At 40.9% G+C, this 18,450-nt stretch overlaps 1 protein-coding gene across 1 annotated transcript in view; it reads left to right on the plus strand.

Annotated features, from left to right (window-relative positions):
- LRRC56 (leucine rich repeat containing 56) overlaps window positions 1-18,450 on the plus strand; it is a 73,713-nt gene that overhangs the window by 26,363 nt on the left and 28,900 nt on the right. The window contains exons 5-6 of the mRNA XM_075754837.1: window positions 1,489-1,576; window positions 8,439-8,499. Of these exons, the coding sequence (XP_075610952.1) occupies window positions 1,489-1,576; window positions 8,439-8,499 (149 nt within the window). The remainder of the gene's footprint in view (window positions 1-1,488; window positions 1,577-8,438; window positions 8,500-18,450) is intronic.

Consider the following 18,450-nt stretch of genomic DNA (forward strand, 5'->3'; position numbering starts at 1 on the left):
GGCAAAATGAACTGGATGTTCTTGTGGTTATTTTTTCTTCCCAAAACTCATAAACAGAGGTGGTCCTACACATTCCCTTCTAATGAATAATTTCCCCCTTATTAAACAAACTAAAGAATGTTGTAACTTTTTAATAGTAAGCAAACTTGTCTCCTGTACATGGAGTTTGTTGAATGACTTCCTGCCTTCATCTTAAATAGAGGGGCAAAAGGCAGGTGACAATACTTCTTTCAACCCACGATGTTAATTGCATCATTGAGGAGGAAACACTGATGCCAGGGTCAGCCATTTCTTTGAAGTGGACTTTTTTAGCCCCGTGTCCTAACTCTTTTGACACAGAAAGGTGAAAATTTAGCAGTTATATTGCTATGCATAGCATCAGCTCTTTCAGGCAGTTATTGTGACACAAAAGCCTGGTTTCTCATCTCTCAAGGGGTGTTTCAGACCCCTCCATGAACCACTAACCCGTCAGGAAGAAAGGATACAGTTCAGTCCTGGTCTGTTTTGTTGAATTAATGCATGGAAGGACCCACTAAGCACCCAAAGCTGATGCAAAGGAGGTGGTGGGACATACAGCCTGGATGAGGGAAGCTGGGGAGAGAGGAGCTGGGTCACAGCAGGAAGGTACAAGGGATGAGAGTAGTCATAATGTGAGAATGCTTCAGCTGCTTATAGAATTGCAGCCTGGCATCTTAGGACTTCACAGCCTTGCTGTAGTTTTCACTGGCTGTCCTAGAGCTTCCATCTCTCCTCTGTGTATAGCTTCTGCTTGTTTCTGTCCTGCTTACCTCTGTCAAGGCAAAATCTACATGTACGTATCAACAGACTTTAGGATACTAGGAAAGGTCCTGTGGTAGGACACACATGCACCCTTGCTTAATGCAGTGGTTGATCCTATTACTAAGATTTTGCAAAAATAATGAAAGATTTTGGAGGCTTCTATTTGCATTGCCTAGATCTTTTCAAAGGAATTTGTAATTCTTGTAATTAGTGTTGTCTTCTTTCAGAAAAGTGAGCTGCTTGAGCTAAAATCATGTTTCCTTTTCATAGTTTTGGGTTAAAAAGGCTAAACTGTTTTGTTGAGTTTTACTACTTAGTGCCTTTTTGATTACAGGTGACACTTAAGGGTAACACTTCTTATCTGCTGAGAATTAGTACAAGACTTATGCAAATCTTAAAGCATGGGCATACTGTTTAAATGAAGTTAATTGGCATGTAGGTCTGTTGTTGATTTGCAGCTTGAATGAAACCCTCAGCCTTGACTCTTTAAGCAATGTAGAAGTTATGTGAGACTAGAATAATTTGGAGCTACGAGGAAAAAAGATCTTTGAATACTAAATTTGTTTCAATGTGATCGCACATGTAGCCATTTTGACCTGGAGTATATGTTGACAAAGCACTGGTTGAAAGCCTTTCTACTCCTTTTTGCTCCTGTATCATCTGGTTTACTGCATGAGAGTACACATACATCTCTGCTTATCTTTACAGAAAGTTTTGACAGGAGTAGATGATCTGCAGCAAGTGAAGGCCCTAGAGATGCGAGTAGATACAAGAGAGAACAGCTTGGGAAACTTTGGTAAGAAAACACTTTATGTTCTGCTCACCGTCTCAAATTTTCCTTTATTATGTCGTGAAGCAGGACTAGGGACTCAGAAACCAACAGCCAGTGTAAAGCACTGTCCTACTCAAGAGCTCTTGAAACATGATCTTCCTGGTACCTCTCACTCCTTGATCTCTGTTTTCTTCTGTGAGGCTCTAAATAGGACTGAAAACTATGGCAATGGCATGACACCACTTCTGTCTAAAGCCCATTAGTTTGAACAAATTTCTCTTGAATGACATGCCTCTAGGCCCTGAATGATCATTTACTGATTACCTTGCCCTCTAGAGTACTTGATGCTACTCTAGCAAAACAGTAGCGAAAGTTCAGTTTTTCTCCACTGTAAGATTCCCCTGTGGCTGAGAAGTCGCTAGTGTTATCAGGCTGCTTATGTTGCCAGAAACCTGTCTTTGTGTCCTATACTGCCTCATCGGGCTGTGCTGGATGATGTGCTTGAGGAATGTCCTATAGATACATCATTTTGATGAGCCCCAAACAGTCTTAATGCTTGTGATTCATTTCTATGTCATCATCACTGCACCGGGGAAGTAAGGAAGTACCAAAGGAATTCCCTTTGTAGCAGAGTTAACACTCAGAATATGAAACTTTCCTTTTTTCCAGTACTGGCAGTCATTTTCTGTCATGTGCATTCCCATCACAACCAAGTCTATCTTCTGCTATGTTGAAACTGAGTGCTGCAGGGTAATGTTTTCTGTGCCAAAAGGTGTCCCTAAAAGTGAGTGCTGGTATTTTCAGCCAAGCAGTTCATTTTCATGTGCAAGTGACTATAATGTAACAGCTGATTAGCTTTAGTGCGTCTTTTGATGTCGATTTGTCAAGAACGGTTAAGCAAGTACAGTGAAGGGGCTTTTGTCTTGAATTACGTAGCCACTTTTATTGGTTATTCTGTTTACTTTGTAAATAGGTATCTTTCTGATAGGGACTTGATAATTTAAGGTAAATTACATCCATTTCTTTCAGAGATCATAATCTATTCAGTCATGTTTCCTCCAGATGATAAGAAAATCTCATTATGCCATTTCTACAATGCTCAAAAGTAGTGCTCCCATTCCTATGCCATTTTACATTAGCTGTGACAAGCTAGCAAAGTGTTTCACCTTTTTCACTCTGTACTTCCCTTTCCTTTCCATTACTGGAATAAATCCCTTTCTTTCTGCTCCCCATGCTTAGGCTTTTGAAACTTTTACAGAATAGAGAGCACTATTCCCATGTTGCAAACAATTTCCATCTTGCTTATGTCCCACCATTTGCACCAAGAGTTGGCCCTTGAGGGATATAAAAACCAGCAGCTGCAGGTCCCCACTGTGTTAGAGAATAACAGAACATCAAGACTGTCCTGACTTTCCTTCTGTCTTTTTTTTTTTTAAAAGTTCATGACTGAATTTCCTCCCTATGAAAACCTCTTTGCAAATGTCAGCAGGTGGTTAGAGCAGAAAGTTTGCCACTTAATGCTTCCAGTGATCATCAGTTCCTGGCAGCTTTTTTTCATGACAGCTGATTTTTAGGCACATGGAGTAAGGCCTAAATTTTTAGGGGTATGGAAGGGCAGTTTGCACCTTCAATATGAATGGTGTAAGCAAGTAACCTGTTGAAGGTGTCTGGCTCATTGCACGCTCCTCACTGGCTGCCTGCCACTGAAACTGTGCACTGCTGACCTGGTCTCTGGTCACAGGGGTCTGTGGGAAGGAGCAGGGTAAGAAACAGACCAGCTGGGATGACAGAAGTTCCAGTGTGACAGAAGGAAAAGTTTTTCCACCATTAGGACAGTAGAGCAATAGGAGTATCCAGAGAGGTGTGGAGTTTCCATCCCTTGAGGTTTTTAAGACCTCACTGAGTAAAGCCCTGAGCACCCTGGTCTGATCTCACAGAAGACCTGGCTCTGAGCAGAAGGCTGGGCTCAAGACCTCCAGCTGTCCTCTCCCACCTGGACTGCTCTGCAATTTGGTGTTTCTGTTTGAATTCCAAACCTGGCTAATTAGCTTTCTTTACAGCCATATTAAATCACTTAACCTTGCTCTCACTGTATTCCTCAGTTGCAGAAGGTGGGTAAGAGCATCTTCATCATGAAGAAATTATTTGTTTGGATGATCAGTTCGCACTCAGTAAACAATGTTGTTTTAACTGGTTTTATGTGTAAAGATAAAATAGACTGTGCAAGCTCTTAAATGGCCAGGTAAAAGAGTTGCAAGTTACTAGACTGCACGTAACTCTGGGTGACCTGGAACCTTGCAACACTCAAATCCCAAATTTACACTGCAATTTCCACTTGAGAAACATTTCAGTATTCGCAGCCATACACAAACTGTAACACTGAGGGCCTACATCTCCTTTAGCAAGATTTAAAACATGTTGCCTGAGTTTTTCTTATGAGCATTCCATAATGAGCATCCTTTGGATAAACTTTAAAGTGCTATCCTGATAACCTTTTCCAGTTTGTCAGCTCAGCCTCTACATAATGACGTGATATGTTGGGGAGGAACAGTTACGTTTCTTAGGGACAGGTTGTGGGTTAAAACATGAAAAGACCGATATTAAAATATTTTCATGTGATCAGTTTTAAAATTAAGGAAAGGCTTCAGGCCAGAGTTTGAATCTGAGTCTTAGCAGGGCTTGGGGTAATTGTTGAAATCTCTATCTGTTTGTTTTCAGTGCACCTTGCTGAGTGACAGGCAAAACACTGAACTGCCCTGGCAAGTCTTATATCCAGCTTTGCAGATCTTAAACTTGACTTCTGTGCTCTTCAGCTGCATGTAGGGTTCAGTTCATACTCAAACAGATGGACTGTTTCCTTATCATTAGCTTATCCCCTCAGTTTTGATTGCTGACAGATCTGGGACGGCACTCATGACCGGTTCGTAGAAATTCCTGTTGAAAGTAGTGGTGGGATGGAGTCTTTTAAGACACTACATAGTTCTCTTATTTCTAAGTGATTTTAATAGCTACAAATCAAGTTACCCACAGTGCTGTTCGCTGGTACTTATTGAATTGTTGCCTGCTGGTGGCCAGGCTAAGTTGATTACATGTCTGGAGTCTGCCGCTTCCCTTTGCATGCATTTTATCAAGGAAAAGCTCTGCTAAAGGTTCAGAAGTAGGCACACAGTATTTTTCACGCAGGGTCATCGTCTCTCTTTCCTCTTGCTTTATTTGTTGGTATTCCTGATGAAAATCCTTGGTTTAGCTGGTACTGGCAAGCCTTGCTGAGAAGGTGCCACAGCACCCACTGCAGCAGGGCTTGGCAGGCTCTCCAGGAGTCACAAGTATGTACTGGGGCAGCGAGCTTATGTTAAATCCTGCAATGATGTGGGGTTTTGTGAGTTTCTCATCTCAGGTAGCTAGACCGCAGCTAGCTTGGGTTTGCCTGCAAGTGCTGTGGTTTTATCTCCAGTTATTATCCCAATTCACCCCAGAAATGTGCAAAAAATGCACATTTAGAACATCAAAGTGATGCATCTTACTTGGTCAAACACAGCTTAAGTGAATTAAATGGCCTGTTTAATTTACATATCAGGTTGTTCTTGCTAGAAGAGTGCAGCCAGTGTTCACGTGCCTGTTTTGTACTGTAGGATCAACAAAACAAGTAGGTTGCTTGATGCCAACACAAGTATTTGTCAATAATTTCTTTTGTGTGTGTTCTTCATTAGTTCATATTCCAAAAGGCATAAGAAGTCAAGCCACGGTGATTTTTTGTTAACAATAGAAAAACAAGATATATGAGGCTACCTAAAGAATATATTGTAATGTAAACAACAAGAGTTATAAATATGAGTGTTGTAGCTTGTAGAATATAATAAAACCAGCATCTTGCCTGTTCTCGCCTTACTCCTAGTCAGTTATCTAAATGTCACCTGCTGTACCAAGGCAGCTCAGAAAGACATCTGCATTGCTATCCTGCTTGTCAAGTGCAGCACTTAAGCCAACGTTGTTCAGTGTGCATGTGTCGCTTTTATTCACCTACCTTATACTTTGATTTCTTTCTGCTCTTCATTTAGTGTTGTTCCACTGGGGTAGTACAGTAGAATAGTTTTAACGCTAGTATATTGTTGGTGGTTAGTAATTTCAGAGCCATATAACAAAAAGGGTATTTAGTGAAAAGGAATCATAGACAGATGAGATAACATTGCTTACCATTCTGAAGTGAAGTAGTCTTGTACTGCAGTCATCAGCATTTTTCTGGACCATTCTTGTTTTTAAAAATTGAAATTATACAGTATGAAGGCAGATTCAGGATGAGGAATATATTGGTTTTACTTTTAAAATTAATATTAGAAGTTAATATTGTTGATATTTTAGAATATTTTTATGTTAATGTAAGAATAAATTGCATCCTTACTCTAAGGAAAGATGCCATGAGCATTAAAATTAAGAAAATTAGAAGTAAGTTGTTATGTTTAGATAGATCTCTTATTTTGTTATCTTCATTTTACAATTTTCTCTTCTTAACTTAATCTTCCAGTCTCTCTATATAAGGAATTGAGACTATAAAAACCAGCAAAATCAAATGTACAATGAATTCTTAGCACCAAAGAACAATTACATGTCGAATATAAAACTTAGAGGAGGGAAGAACCTGCAGAATTGGAGAAATATATTGCAAAAGTCTTGTTGGCAGAATTTTGCACCATTGCACATAGTATACTTTTATTTCAGTTTAGTAAACAGCACATTAGAGCTTAGCAATCTACAAGTTCCCAGGAACAGATTGTGCCAAAATACAACAAAATGTCTGAGATAGAGGATCGTGTTACAATAATGAAATAACCAGATGTGAAAATTGTATTGTCAGCCTGTCACTCTGCCTCTTTGAATCCTTTAAGAGTTGTTTTTCCCCTGAATCCAAAATGCGTTCAGTGGAAAGCTTTTCCTTGAGCAAGTATCTCCATTTCTCTTGAGCTAGTCTTCTTGACTCCTCATTCAAATCTTCTGCTTAAAACTAGTTTTTAAACCCCATTTGCTCTGTAATGCTTTGCAATAGCCTTTGTTTGGTAACCCTTTAACATCTCTGATTGAATCCGTGGCAAGGCTATTACCCGCTGCTGTGCTGGGACTGGAGAGGCTTCTGCATCCTTCTTGTTCTTTCCTTTAACTCTTTGTGGGAAGTAATCTCACCTGTCTGCACTTAAGGTTTCTTATCAGAAATACAATAGCAAATTTTTTTAAATCTATATTTTGATTTTTTTTTTTCTGTGGAGGTTTTCTTAGGGCAAGGATTACATCTGAGGAAGTCTTTGCTCAGTAGCTAGTATGACTGCTGTGAATAATTAAGAGTGATCCTAGTATCTCCTCTGTCAGGACTCCAAATTACTTTGTTGCCATACTTTATAAAACTTGTTTGATGTGAGGAAGTATGCCCTACAGGATGAGGAAGGTATAATTTGTACTACAATTTTTATGGATTATGGAAAATTATTGAAAAATAAGGCTAAAAAATTGCACAATGTGTTTTGAATTTTTAATATTTTCTAAAGAGCTCTGCAAAGGCATGAAGTTAAATATTTGCAGTATAGCATTAAGATCAATATGTGGATTATAATCACTCCCAAATAGCATTAGATATAGATAATGCTTCTACTAAAACATGATTTATTAAAATGTTTTTGCCATAAACGCTCTTGTTCTGTTTGGGGAAATGGGATGAAGATTATGACCTCCTTTGTTTGCTTTTGAGATCCCACTCCCTTTTTTTTTAATTTCTTCTTTTTGTTTGTTTTTTCTTTTAATCCTTTGCAAAGAGCTGGAATGGTGTCCTTCTGGACACTGCTTGATCAGCCTTGCCAGAGAGAGATTACTCTGAGGTCTCATAAAAATATTTGCTGAGAACAGATTTTAATGTTTTAGCAATGATCCAATTTGTCTGAAATTGGTATTACCTCTACATGGTTGCACGTTATGCTGGAGGATGCTCACCAGCCATGGCTAAACTCTGCTGGTGGGAATGGGTAAAAGTTTGCTGTTGACAATAGCAAATATTTTCTGAGACTTCAGCTTGTATCCAAATTATTCTGTAGCTTGGAGGGATTTGGTCTATGATGTTGGTTCAGAAATATCTGTAGAATCAACCAAAAAGCCAAATGTCTCTTGGGAATAGAAAAAAGCATTAATCAAAGTAATAACAACAGAATACTGAGGTTTTCATAGGTATGAAACTTGTACAATTGAATAGTAAACAATGTATTACATCCAGAAAATTAGAAGGAAAAGGTAATGCTTAGCAAAATGTAAGTAGGGTTTTGGTGACCTCTGAACTATAAAAAATGTTGTTGTGACATGGGAAATAATGCTTTTGTTGTTTGACTCAAAATTACATTCTGAAGCAGTGTTACTTAGCTGTGTATCCAATAAGTCCATCACTATTTGCCATTAAATAGGTAGAAAAAGATTTTTGGGGAGAGAAGCAAGAGCATTAAGTAGAAATCAGAGGTCACGGAATGCTATACTCTAAAGCATCTCTTACCTCTTCAGAATATCACTCAGTTAATAGTCAGTAAGGGTTGGGAATCAGACCAAAGAAGACACCATCAAGCCAGTTTCTGTTGTTGTCTGTCTGGAAAGCTGCTCTATCAGAATTGTCAGAGAGGAGTTCCAAAAATTGTAATTGGGTAATCATGCAGACAATACATATATGTTGCAAAAATGCAAAGGGTGAAATATTTTTTGAGTGAAATAATCTAATTAATTTTCTTAGAAGAGGTCCAGCACACAGCTGGCAGAAACAGGTAAGAAAGACACGTAAAATTAGATGCTTCAACATGTAATTGTCAGAAGTTTCCTTTACTCTACTCCCAGGTCTGCAAAGAAATTTTTTATTCTGTTCCCATAGGTGCCTATCTACCTAATCTGAAAGAACTGAAGTTGAACAATAGCTTGCTTGTGTCTGTGAGGTAAGAAATGAATGATAACTGAAATAAACATAAAGAATAGCAGCCCTCAATTTTAAGTGATAAAATCTTCATTTGTGCTGCTTTCATTTCTTCCATGCTGTGATAATGGATTAGGTCATGAATATATGCTCCCCAACCACATAAGTTTAAGGACAGGACCTGAGCTGGAATAGATGAGTGTAGCTGCAGTGATGCCAGTGAATTAGCCCCAGTCTGCTACCAGGGAAGTTCCTGCCATGCTGAAGTCCATGGAAATTTGTTGCAAATTTGAAAGGAGCTAGAAATTTGCCTCTTATCTATGTGTATGCGCTTGGATTTCAGAGTGTTTCAGCCTTTGGGCTTTTATTGTGCACAGTAGCCTGTTCTATACAGGTCAGACCAGTTCCTCACCTGATGAAAATCACTTTGAAGTCAATGAAGTTGGGTTTATGAGAGCTGCTATGAAGACTGCATGTCCCTGGCTTGCTGAGCTCCATGAAAGCAGCACATGTTTTCTCCCAGAGAACTGGGGACTTGGCAGGTTGGGAAGGTAGAAGTGAAAGTCATCGCAATGAGGAGGTAGACCTGTCTTCTCTCTCTTGTGCTGATATCTGTATTACCCTTGGTAATTCATGCATAGTGGAGAAGTACAGTTCATATCAGTAAAGGGCTGCATAAAAGGCCATTTTTATGTTAAACAGGACTGCTCTCTGGCTATCTGCTAAATTTATTGGGGAAAAAAAAGAGTGATTTTGCTAATTCTTGTTAAAGAGAACATGTTCCCTGGTGGGAAACAGCAATAAATTCTTCTCGGTGTCATGCATCATCACTGAAGTAGCTAATAAACTTCAGTTGTCACACTTCAAGCTTATTTTCCCTTGTTCTGGAGGTGAGATGAAGTATTTTCAGTCTACATTTTTTTTCCACCTTCTAGTCTGTAACATGGAAAAGTGGTGATTCTACATTGCTGTAATTATTTTAATGGCAACCAACCCCTGTCATAAGCATGAAATTGTTCCATTATTGCGATGGAGGAGTAAGTAGTGGGTGAAAAAAAATATATTTTTGATAACATCAAAAGACATTTTATTATATTAAAAAGAAAAATTTAAAATTTTTTTTTTGTTTGGTCAAAAATCCATATTCTGTTAAAATGTGTTAATGGAAAATGTTTTGACCATTTCTGCTGGTATTGAACACAGGATGCAGTTCACGAAAACTAAACTATTTAGTTTATTTGACTTACCACTTTAGTAGGATTTTGCACATCCCTTTGTATTCTGAGACTCTAGCTTCTGTCATGAAAAGTTTTGGGAAACCATTTTCTTTGACCTGACATCCTTGTGGTCCTTGATGCAGGTAACGTTTGGTTTCATGTCGGGTTTTGATTTGATCAACTGTAATGTAAATATGTTTTGGCTTGGATATCACGTCTAATATTGTGATGCTTCCCAGGTACACAAACCCCAGGAGAAGCTACCTGCTCCTCCTTTAAAGAAACGTGCTTTCTGTGTGCCAGTTAAATGTGATTGTCAGGGAATAAGTAAAGGAAGACAACGACTCTGTTAGCTCTCCCAGACCAGAACTTGGTCAGTATAGTACAGCAGTAGCTTTCCTTTACTAATTTCCATCTTTGACAATCTGTCATTGATAAACACAGATCACTTAAGGGCACAGCCCATGCAAGCACAGCCTGGGCACTTGAACTTTATTTTTGGATGTCTGCATCATGTCAATTTAATGCCCATTAAAGCAACATCTCTGTCATGGCAGTAGCGATGTCTGCTATAGCTAATGTAACATAGCTGCTTCTATTCTAGCAGGCTGTTGTCATTTACTCAAAAATGTTCAGAAATCTTATTTCTGAATTAAACTTGTTGATCTTTGAATTCTGTCCAAAAGGTGATTATTTTGTTGTATTCGACGAAACCCTTGCAACTGAGGTTTTTGAGGATGATAGAAAAAATGTTCTTCCTTCTCACTAAAAGTAATTCCCGCAGACTTTCTCAGCCATAAGGTCAGAATCATTGTAGCTGTAATTTGAAAATGGGCAGCAGATAACAGGAAATGTCTCATAAGGACAGACTGGAAGATTGGTTTGTTTACTGAAAAGAAGGTGAGGACCAAAAAGCAGACAAAAGATAGAGGGTGTTTCATACATACTTGGGATGTTAAAAGCAGACATTCTTTTCATGCTATATTATGTGAAAAAATGTATTATGGTGAATCATTATGAACAAAAGACTGTCAGTGTGTATGCATGAGTGGGTAATACGATGGGAAACTTGCTTTTTGTCACTTTATTTTTGTTTCATCCTGTCTTGCAGAGTACAATTTCCTAATTATTTTAGGATTAAATGGAATTAAAAAATCTTTTTTCGGTTTGAAAATGGGGGAGGAAGTTTCTTGATGTTAAACTGCATATAGGGAGCTGTCAAAAATAAGGATTTATGATCCTGACTTTCGTTACTGATTTTTTTTTTTAAATGTTTACTCCTGTCAACCTGACATAGGAACTTAAGTTGTGAGGATGCCAAGGTGTGCATTGCCATTTACTGTTCGATAGAAATCAAAGGAGGGATGTCCTGGCAGTGAGGAATCAAGATACTTGTGTATTATAATTTTCTATGGGAGAGCAAGGTTTGCTAGGTGAGTTTGGGTATTGGCTTTTCCTGGTAGTTCCTGAAGGAGTTCTGATTCCTTTGATGGGGAATGTGGTTGAACTGCTTTAGTTGTAAATTCATGGTCCCTCCCCAACCCTCTTAAAGCTTGCATTACTTTTGAATACTTGCAACTCCGAAAGGCTATTTATAACTGCGGGATATCATTATCAACTAATTTAAGCCATAAGGAAAATATATCCAAGTTTATTTGCAGATAATCCATCTTGGCGGCTGAAAGGGAATTTCTTTTTTGGCTCTTTCTGAGGTTTAGTTTTCTTCTGGCCCTTTGCTAAAGGGGAACAGCTCTGGAAAATCCAGTGTACTGTGGAAAGAAATTAGATCAGATTGTTGTTAATTTTCTAAATTGCACTAATTTTATGAGGTCCTTGTTTGGTGATCTTCGTCCATCTGCTAGCAGCTAAGAAATTCTAGATTTATGAACTGATAATTGAGGATGAAATGTGGAGCCTATTCTGAAGAGTGCCTGTTAAAAACTGATCTTTTTTTTTTTTTTTTTCTTTTTGTGATGACACACGGTCCTCATCTTTGTAATGTTTCCAGTAAAAGAACTATATTTCAAGGCCAATGAATTACCACTTCTGGTTTGGCATGTAGCCTATGTATTTTTTTAATCAGATTGCTTTTATTCTCAATTCAGGGATGAATGAAAAGATCTGTTTAAAAATGTTAGATAGATATCTTTATGAAAGGGCTTCTAAATCAGATAGGGGAATCTCAGAAACTCGTTCCCATAAGTTTATAGCAGAAGCTGTTTCACCAGCTGAAGTTCATTTCCTCCCATTCAGCTTCATGCATCGTAGCCAGCAGAAGACTGGTCTGCTCCCAGGGCTACTTAAGCAACTGCTTGTAACAGAGAGAGGTTGTTATATTTTAAGTAAGATGAAATGCAGAGACTACAGAATGTGGGGACAAAAGTAAGTATGAGGGATATAGGGAAAGGAAAGCAGATTTCCTTCATCCGGATGGAGTTAACATTTCTCTCTTGCATGCAGTTCTCAACTTGCTCTTGCCCTATTGTAGAAGTGTCCCCCAGAATAAGAGGACAATAATCCTGGTCCATTTGGGTCAGTAAAGTTGTCATAGGAGAGTGGAAATGAGACAGTTGTCCTGAAGGCTCAAATGAGCAAGGTGCAGAGTACATTCAAATTCAACAATTCTCATGCTTTTATGATTCTTAGGATAGATTTATTTTTTTAACAAGGACAAGATTGGCTACACAGGAATCTCTGTGTTCACTTTCTGAAAAGTTTCAGTCCCTCTTGACTGTGAAAAAATATCTGAAAATGTGAGGTAAGTGATTTGAATGAGGATTTTGCTGATCATTTCATGACTTTAAGAAACCAGAGCCAAACTAATTCTTTCTTAATTGAGGGCAAGGGCTTTAAACCAGTGTTTAAAAATATTTTTGAGACCTGAATCAGGATCTTTAGGAATTCGAACTTAGCAATATTATTCCTTGGTACTTATCCAACAAAGAATTTAAGCCAATGCTCACCTCTTAAAGTCACAAGAAGTTTGACTTCAGTTGAACTGCTCTCAAGCTGGAAATTGAAAATTAGTCCAAGTGCTTTGCTGGATCTGGACCTAGTTACACCACCTTGTATAAGACTGAGCCGTGACACTGATCAGCCCAAAATGTCATGTATTGCTGATAGTGTGTGTCTAGGCACTCACTGTCTGCTGGATTGTTTTTTTTCAAACAGAAAAGATTTAGGGGCATCAGTCCCCTAATTTTTTTTTTTCCCTCGTCATTTTTACTTATTCCTTTTTTTTCTCCAGTTTTCTTTTTCTTCTGCCTGTCATTTTTAATTACTGGATAACTATGTCTGATGCACGTAACATAGGTACTACACGTAAATGCAACAAGTTTTGTGCAACAAGGATCAGCATTGTTTTTATGATAGATAAAATCCAAAAATATTTACTAAAATCAATTCAGTTACTTAGTTTGCATTAAAGATGCAAATGATTGTCAACAGATGATTAATTTTATTACAGTAGCTGCTTACTAACGAGGGATCCCTTTAACGAGGGATCAGGGTGCTCTTGCTCAAGGTCGTACTTACATATGCAGTCAGAGAACCACTGCTCTGATTTGATCTGGGTGAATCTCTTCTGGTCCATATTCTAATGCCCAGAGCATCACTGTTTGCTTTGACATTTGCTTTTCTGGATGGGGAAAGCATTTAATTTCAAATGCAAGCTAGAATCATAGAATTGTTTTGGTTGGGCAAGACCTTTAAGATCATCAAGTCCAAACATTAACCTGGCACTGCCAAGTCTTAACCACTAAACCATGTCCCTAAGCACCACATCTACGTGTCTTTTAAATACCTTCAGGGATGGTGACTCAAACCGTTCCCTGGGCAGCCTGTTCCAGTGACTGACAACCCTTGTGGTGAAGAAATTTTTCCTAATACCCAATCTAAACCTCTCCTGGTGCAACTTGAGGTTGTTTCCTCTAATCTTATCACTTGTTACCTGGGAGAAGAGACCAACACTGGCCACAACCTCCTTTCAGGCAGTTGTAGGGAGCAACAAGGTCTCCCCTCAGCCTCCTTTTCTCCATGCTAAACAACCCCAGTTCTCTCAGCTGCTCCTCATAAGACTTGTGCTATAGACCCTTCATCAGCTTTGTTGCCCTTCTTTGGACACACTCCAGCACCTCAATGTCCTTCTTGTAGTGAGGGGCCCAAAACTGAACACAATAGTCAAGGTGCGGTCTCACCAGTGCCAAGTACAGGGGCACAATCACTTCCCTAGTCCTGCTGGTCACGCTGTTTCTGATACAAGCCAGGATGCTGTTGGCCTTCTTGGCCACATGGGCACACTGCTGGCTCATATCTGGACAGCTATTGACTAACACCCCCAGGTTCTTTTCCACCAGGCAGCTTTCCAGCCACTCTTCCCCAAGCCTGTAGCATTGCCTGGGGTTGTCGTGACCCAAGTGCAGGACTTACCACTGAGTCTTGTTGAACCTCATATAGTTGGCCTCAGTCCATCGATCCAACCTATCCAGATCCCTCTGTACAGCCTTCCTACCCTCCAGCAGATCAACACTCCCGCCCAACTTCGTGTCATCTGCAAACTTACTGAGGGTGCACTCGATCCCCTCATCCAGATCATTGATAAAGATATTAAAGAGAACTGGCCCCAGTACTGAGCCCTGGGCAACACCACTTGTGACCGGCTGCCAACTGGATTTCACTCCATTCACCACAACTCTTTGGGCCCGGCCATCCAGCCAGGTTTTACCCAGTGAAGCGTATGCCCATCCAAGCCATAAGGAGCCAGTTTCTCCAGGAGAATGCTGTGGGAAACGCTGTCAAAGGCTTTACTAAAGTCAAGGCAGACAACATCCACAGTCTTTCTCTCATCCACTAAGTGGGTCACTTTGTCACAGAAGGAGACCAGGTTAGTCAAGCATGACCTGCCTTTCATAAACCCATGCTGACTGGGCCTGATTGCCTTGTTGTCCTGTACGTGCAACATGATGATACTCAAGATGATCTGCTCCATAACCTTCCCCAGCCCCGAGGTCAGACTGACAGGCATGTAGTTCCCTAGGTCCTCCTTCCAGCCCTTCTTCTAGGTGAGCATTACATTTGCTAACCTCCAGTCAACTGGGACTCCCCAGTTAAGCAGGACTGCTGATAAATGATGGAAAGTGGCTTGGTGAGCACTTCCGTCAGCTCCCTCAGTATACTTGGGTGGATCCCATCCAGCCCCATAGACTTGTGTGTGTCTAGCTAGTTTCTTTAGGAAGTGTTTATATTGTTTCTTTTGTGTAGCCAGCCTCAAAGTCCTTCAGCAGTTAAGATTGCTATGAAGTCTATCTTAAGAACATGTTATATGAGGACTTGGGTGCTTGTCAGGAGCTAGGAAGGCATTTGAGTTGAATCTTAATCTCTGCATTAATGAGTCTTCTCTGTATTAATACCTGCAGATCCCTGGGAATATTACAAACCTTGGCAAAATTGCTGTGACCTCAGGTTTTATTTAGCATTGACAGTTTTAAGGACATTAATATCATTGATAAAAACCAATGATTTTGGGACAGAAATACAGCTACTTTTAGTGCATTATTATCAGTAAAGCACAGTCAGCCTGTCTGCATTAGGCCCTAGGGAAATCTGATTGCTTTGAGCATTTATCAGTTCTAGGCAGACCTCTCTGAGATGCCTAGCTCTCCCTTGACTAGGAAGGTAATGTAATGCTTCTATGTTTTCTTGGTTTAATTTCACCAGGTGAGGTGCCCAAAGTAGAGAGTGTGAATGTCTTTGTGACCTTAGATATCAAGGAGTCTGATGGGTTGATTAACCAGCAAGGGAAGCTGAATTTGTTTTCTGCACAAACGCACCATTGCGGTTCTGGAGCTCAGACCCCATTCTGCAGCAAGCATGGAGGACATCCAAACAAGTTTGTGGCCTTACAGCATCTTTCCATGGTTCTTGCCTTCAACACTATGTTTTATGCAGCCTTCCCTAGCTGAAACTCCCCTCCTACATATTTCAGGCTGTCAGATACAGAGCGTACCTGTAGGGAAAAGTTATGAGACAGGTCCTACCATTGCAGATCCAAGTTTAAAAGTCTCCTGGTCATGACAGGGTGAGTGAGGACGGTCTAGTGCATTCATCTCATCTTAGAGCAGAGAGAATCTGCTCTCATTGTCACCTGAGCAGTTTCATGGAGGTAGGTTTCTTCCTAGGGGCACCACTATCATGTTTCTATTTTGTGGTCCAAGCTGTGGTACAATACAGGCATGAAAACCCTAAAAGGATCATCAGAGACCACAACACTTTTTGCAGCGCAAATCTGGCTAGTGAAATAGCAAAGTAAATAAATAATAGATATTGCATGTAGCAAGTTGTGGTGGGTTGACCCTGGCTGAGGGCCAGGTGCCCACCAGAGCTGCTCTATCACTCCCCTCCTACTCTAGACAGGGGAGAAAAGGTACAATGAAAAAAAAAAACCTTACAGGTTGAGATAAGGACAGGGAGAGATCATTCTCTAATTATCATCACGAGCAAAACAGACCGAACTTAGAGAGGGAATTCATCTTATTTATTACTAAGCAAAACAGAGTAGAGGAATGAGAAATAAAACCAAATCTTAAAAACACCTCCCCCCACCCCTCCCATCTTCCCGGGCTCAACTTCACTCCCGGCTTCAACCTCCGCCCCCCTCAGCGGCACAGGGGGACGGGGAGTGGGGGTTACGGTCAGTTCCTCACGCGGTGTTTCTGCCGCTTCTTCATCCTCAGGGGGAGGACTCATTGTTCCCCTGCTCCAGCGTGGGGTCCCTCTCACGGGAGACAGTCCTTCACGGCCTTCTCCAACGTGAGTCTCCTCCACGGGGTGCAGACCTTCAGGAGCAGACTGCTCCAGCGTGGGTCCCCCACAGGGTCACAAGTCCTGCCAGCAAACCTGCTCTGGCATGGGCTCCTCTCTCCACGGGGCCACAGGCCCTGCCAGGAGCCTGCTCCAGCGTGGGTTTCCCACAGGGCCACAGCCTCCTTCAGGTGTCTCCACCTGCTCTGGTGTGGGGTCCTCCATGGGCTGCAGGTGGAATCGCTACACCCCCTCATCCTCCCTCTATGGGCTGCAGGGGACAGCCTGCTTCACCATGGTCTTCACCACGGGCTGCAGGGGAATCTTGCTCTGGCACCTGGAGCACCTCCTCCCCCTCCTTCTGCACTGACCTTGGTGTCTGCAGATGTTCTTACATCTTCTCACTCCTCTCTCTGGCTGCAAAAGCGCTCTCTAACTGTTTTTCTCTTTCTTAAATATGTTATCACAGAGGCACTGATTGGCTTGGCCTTGGCCAGCGGCGGGTCCGTCTTGGAGCCGGCTGGCATTGGCTCTATCAGACACAGGGGAAGCTTCTAGCAGCTTCTCACAGAAGCCACCCCTGTAGCCCCCCCGCTACCAAAACCTTGCCACGCAAAACCAACACACAAGTCTGCCAGTAAACACCTGCAATGTAAGTAAGCCCATCATTAAACAAATAATTATGCCCCTTCTCTGCCCACCATCTGAACAGACACACCACTTTGAGTATATTTGGTAAAAAGTGGTCTTTCCTTTCAGGATGTTGTCTCATGCCATGCACCCATCCAAGATGAGAGTTCAGCTTCTCTTTACTGCTGCCTCAGCCACTACCTTGCTAACGTAGCTCTGCTGAATATTTGAGCAGTAAATACCTCTGCTGGAGCCTGGGCTTGTTGGCATGAAGCCTTCAACCATTTTCCATGTATTATTTTCTCTGGGGTCCAGCTTCACTTGGTGTTGTCCAGCCAGGAGATACAGGTCATCTCAAAGTGAGCACTCCCTGAGCTGCAGATCTGCTGGCAGTACAGTGTGTTTCAGGGGACTAGAGGGGAGGTGGTGGACACTCCTTAGCTTTTCCCTTCTTTTGAGAAGGTCTGAGGATAGAGGCATCCTGCCTTCCTTCTGTGGCCTTTGAGGGTAGACTGTTTGGTCCCATGGAAAGAATCCAGCCCTTACTCTCTTAAGGTTAGCAAGCAGAAACAAGTGCATGCATCCACACCTGCAAAAGCCACATCTCTGGCTCTCATTCTCTGTACACCATTTCTCCTTTTCTTTCATTCATCAAGAAAACACATAGGTAAAAGCTTATGTCATTTCCAAAGGGAACCTCTGAAATTTTATTAGTTGGTATTTTGGTCTTACAAATACTGTTTGCTTACAAGTAGTAATTACTTAAAATGCACCAATTGCTTTTAGTGAATAAGGAACCTTTTAGGAGTCCACAAGCTCACCTGATTCCAATCTCTGGGATTACAGAGGCAGCTTTACTCTTTGAACCAGCTGGAGATAGCAATGTCAATGACTAGAGGCTTTGTGACTGACTAGGCTTTGGCTAGACAAGGATGTGGCAAGACTAGGCTTTATGGCTGAGCCACAAAGGACCAGGACTTCAAAAATACAGCTCAGTTCCTGAGTTAGCTGTTGTTTCTACAGCATTCTGGGTTAGCTGTAGAAATTCACTGTATTTTAAATTGCAGTTGTTTATATATTACTCCAGGGCAGATACAGTCTTTTGAATGAGTTATGTACAAGGCTTTGCTTAATGGGATCATGATCTCACTTACATGCTCTGGATGGCCACTATAATACGATAAATAAAAATGTTGGTAATAACTAGCTGATTTCTGCCAGCAAATAAGTACTTTAGTATTACAGCAAATAATGCCTGGCTATTAGGGTTTGCAGCTGCTCTGTTTCAGCTGTCAATGTCAGGGATCACTTATGAAAATTTACACATA

The sequence above is a fragment of the Balearica regulorum genome, chromosome 5 (assembly GCF_011004875.1).
Source record: "Balearica regulorum gibbericeps isolate bBalReg1 chromosome 5, bBalReg1.pri, whole genome shotgun sequence".
NCBI lineage: Eukaryota > Metazoa > Chordata > Aves > Gruiformes > Gruidae > Balearica > Balearica regulorum.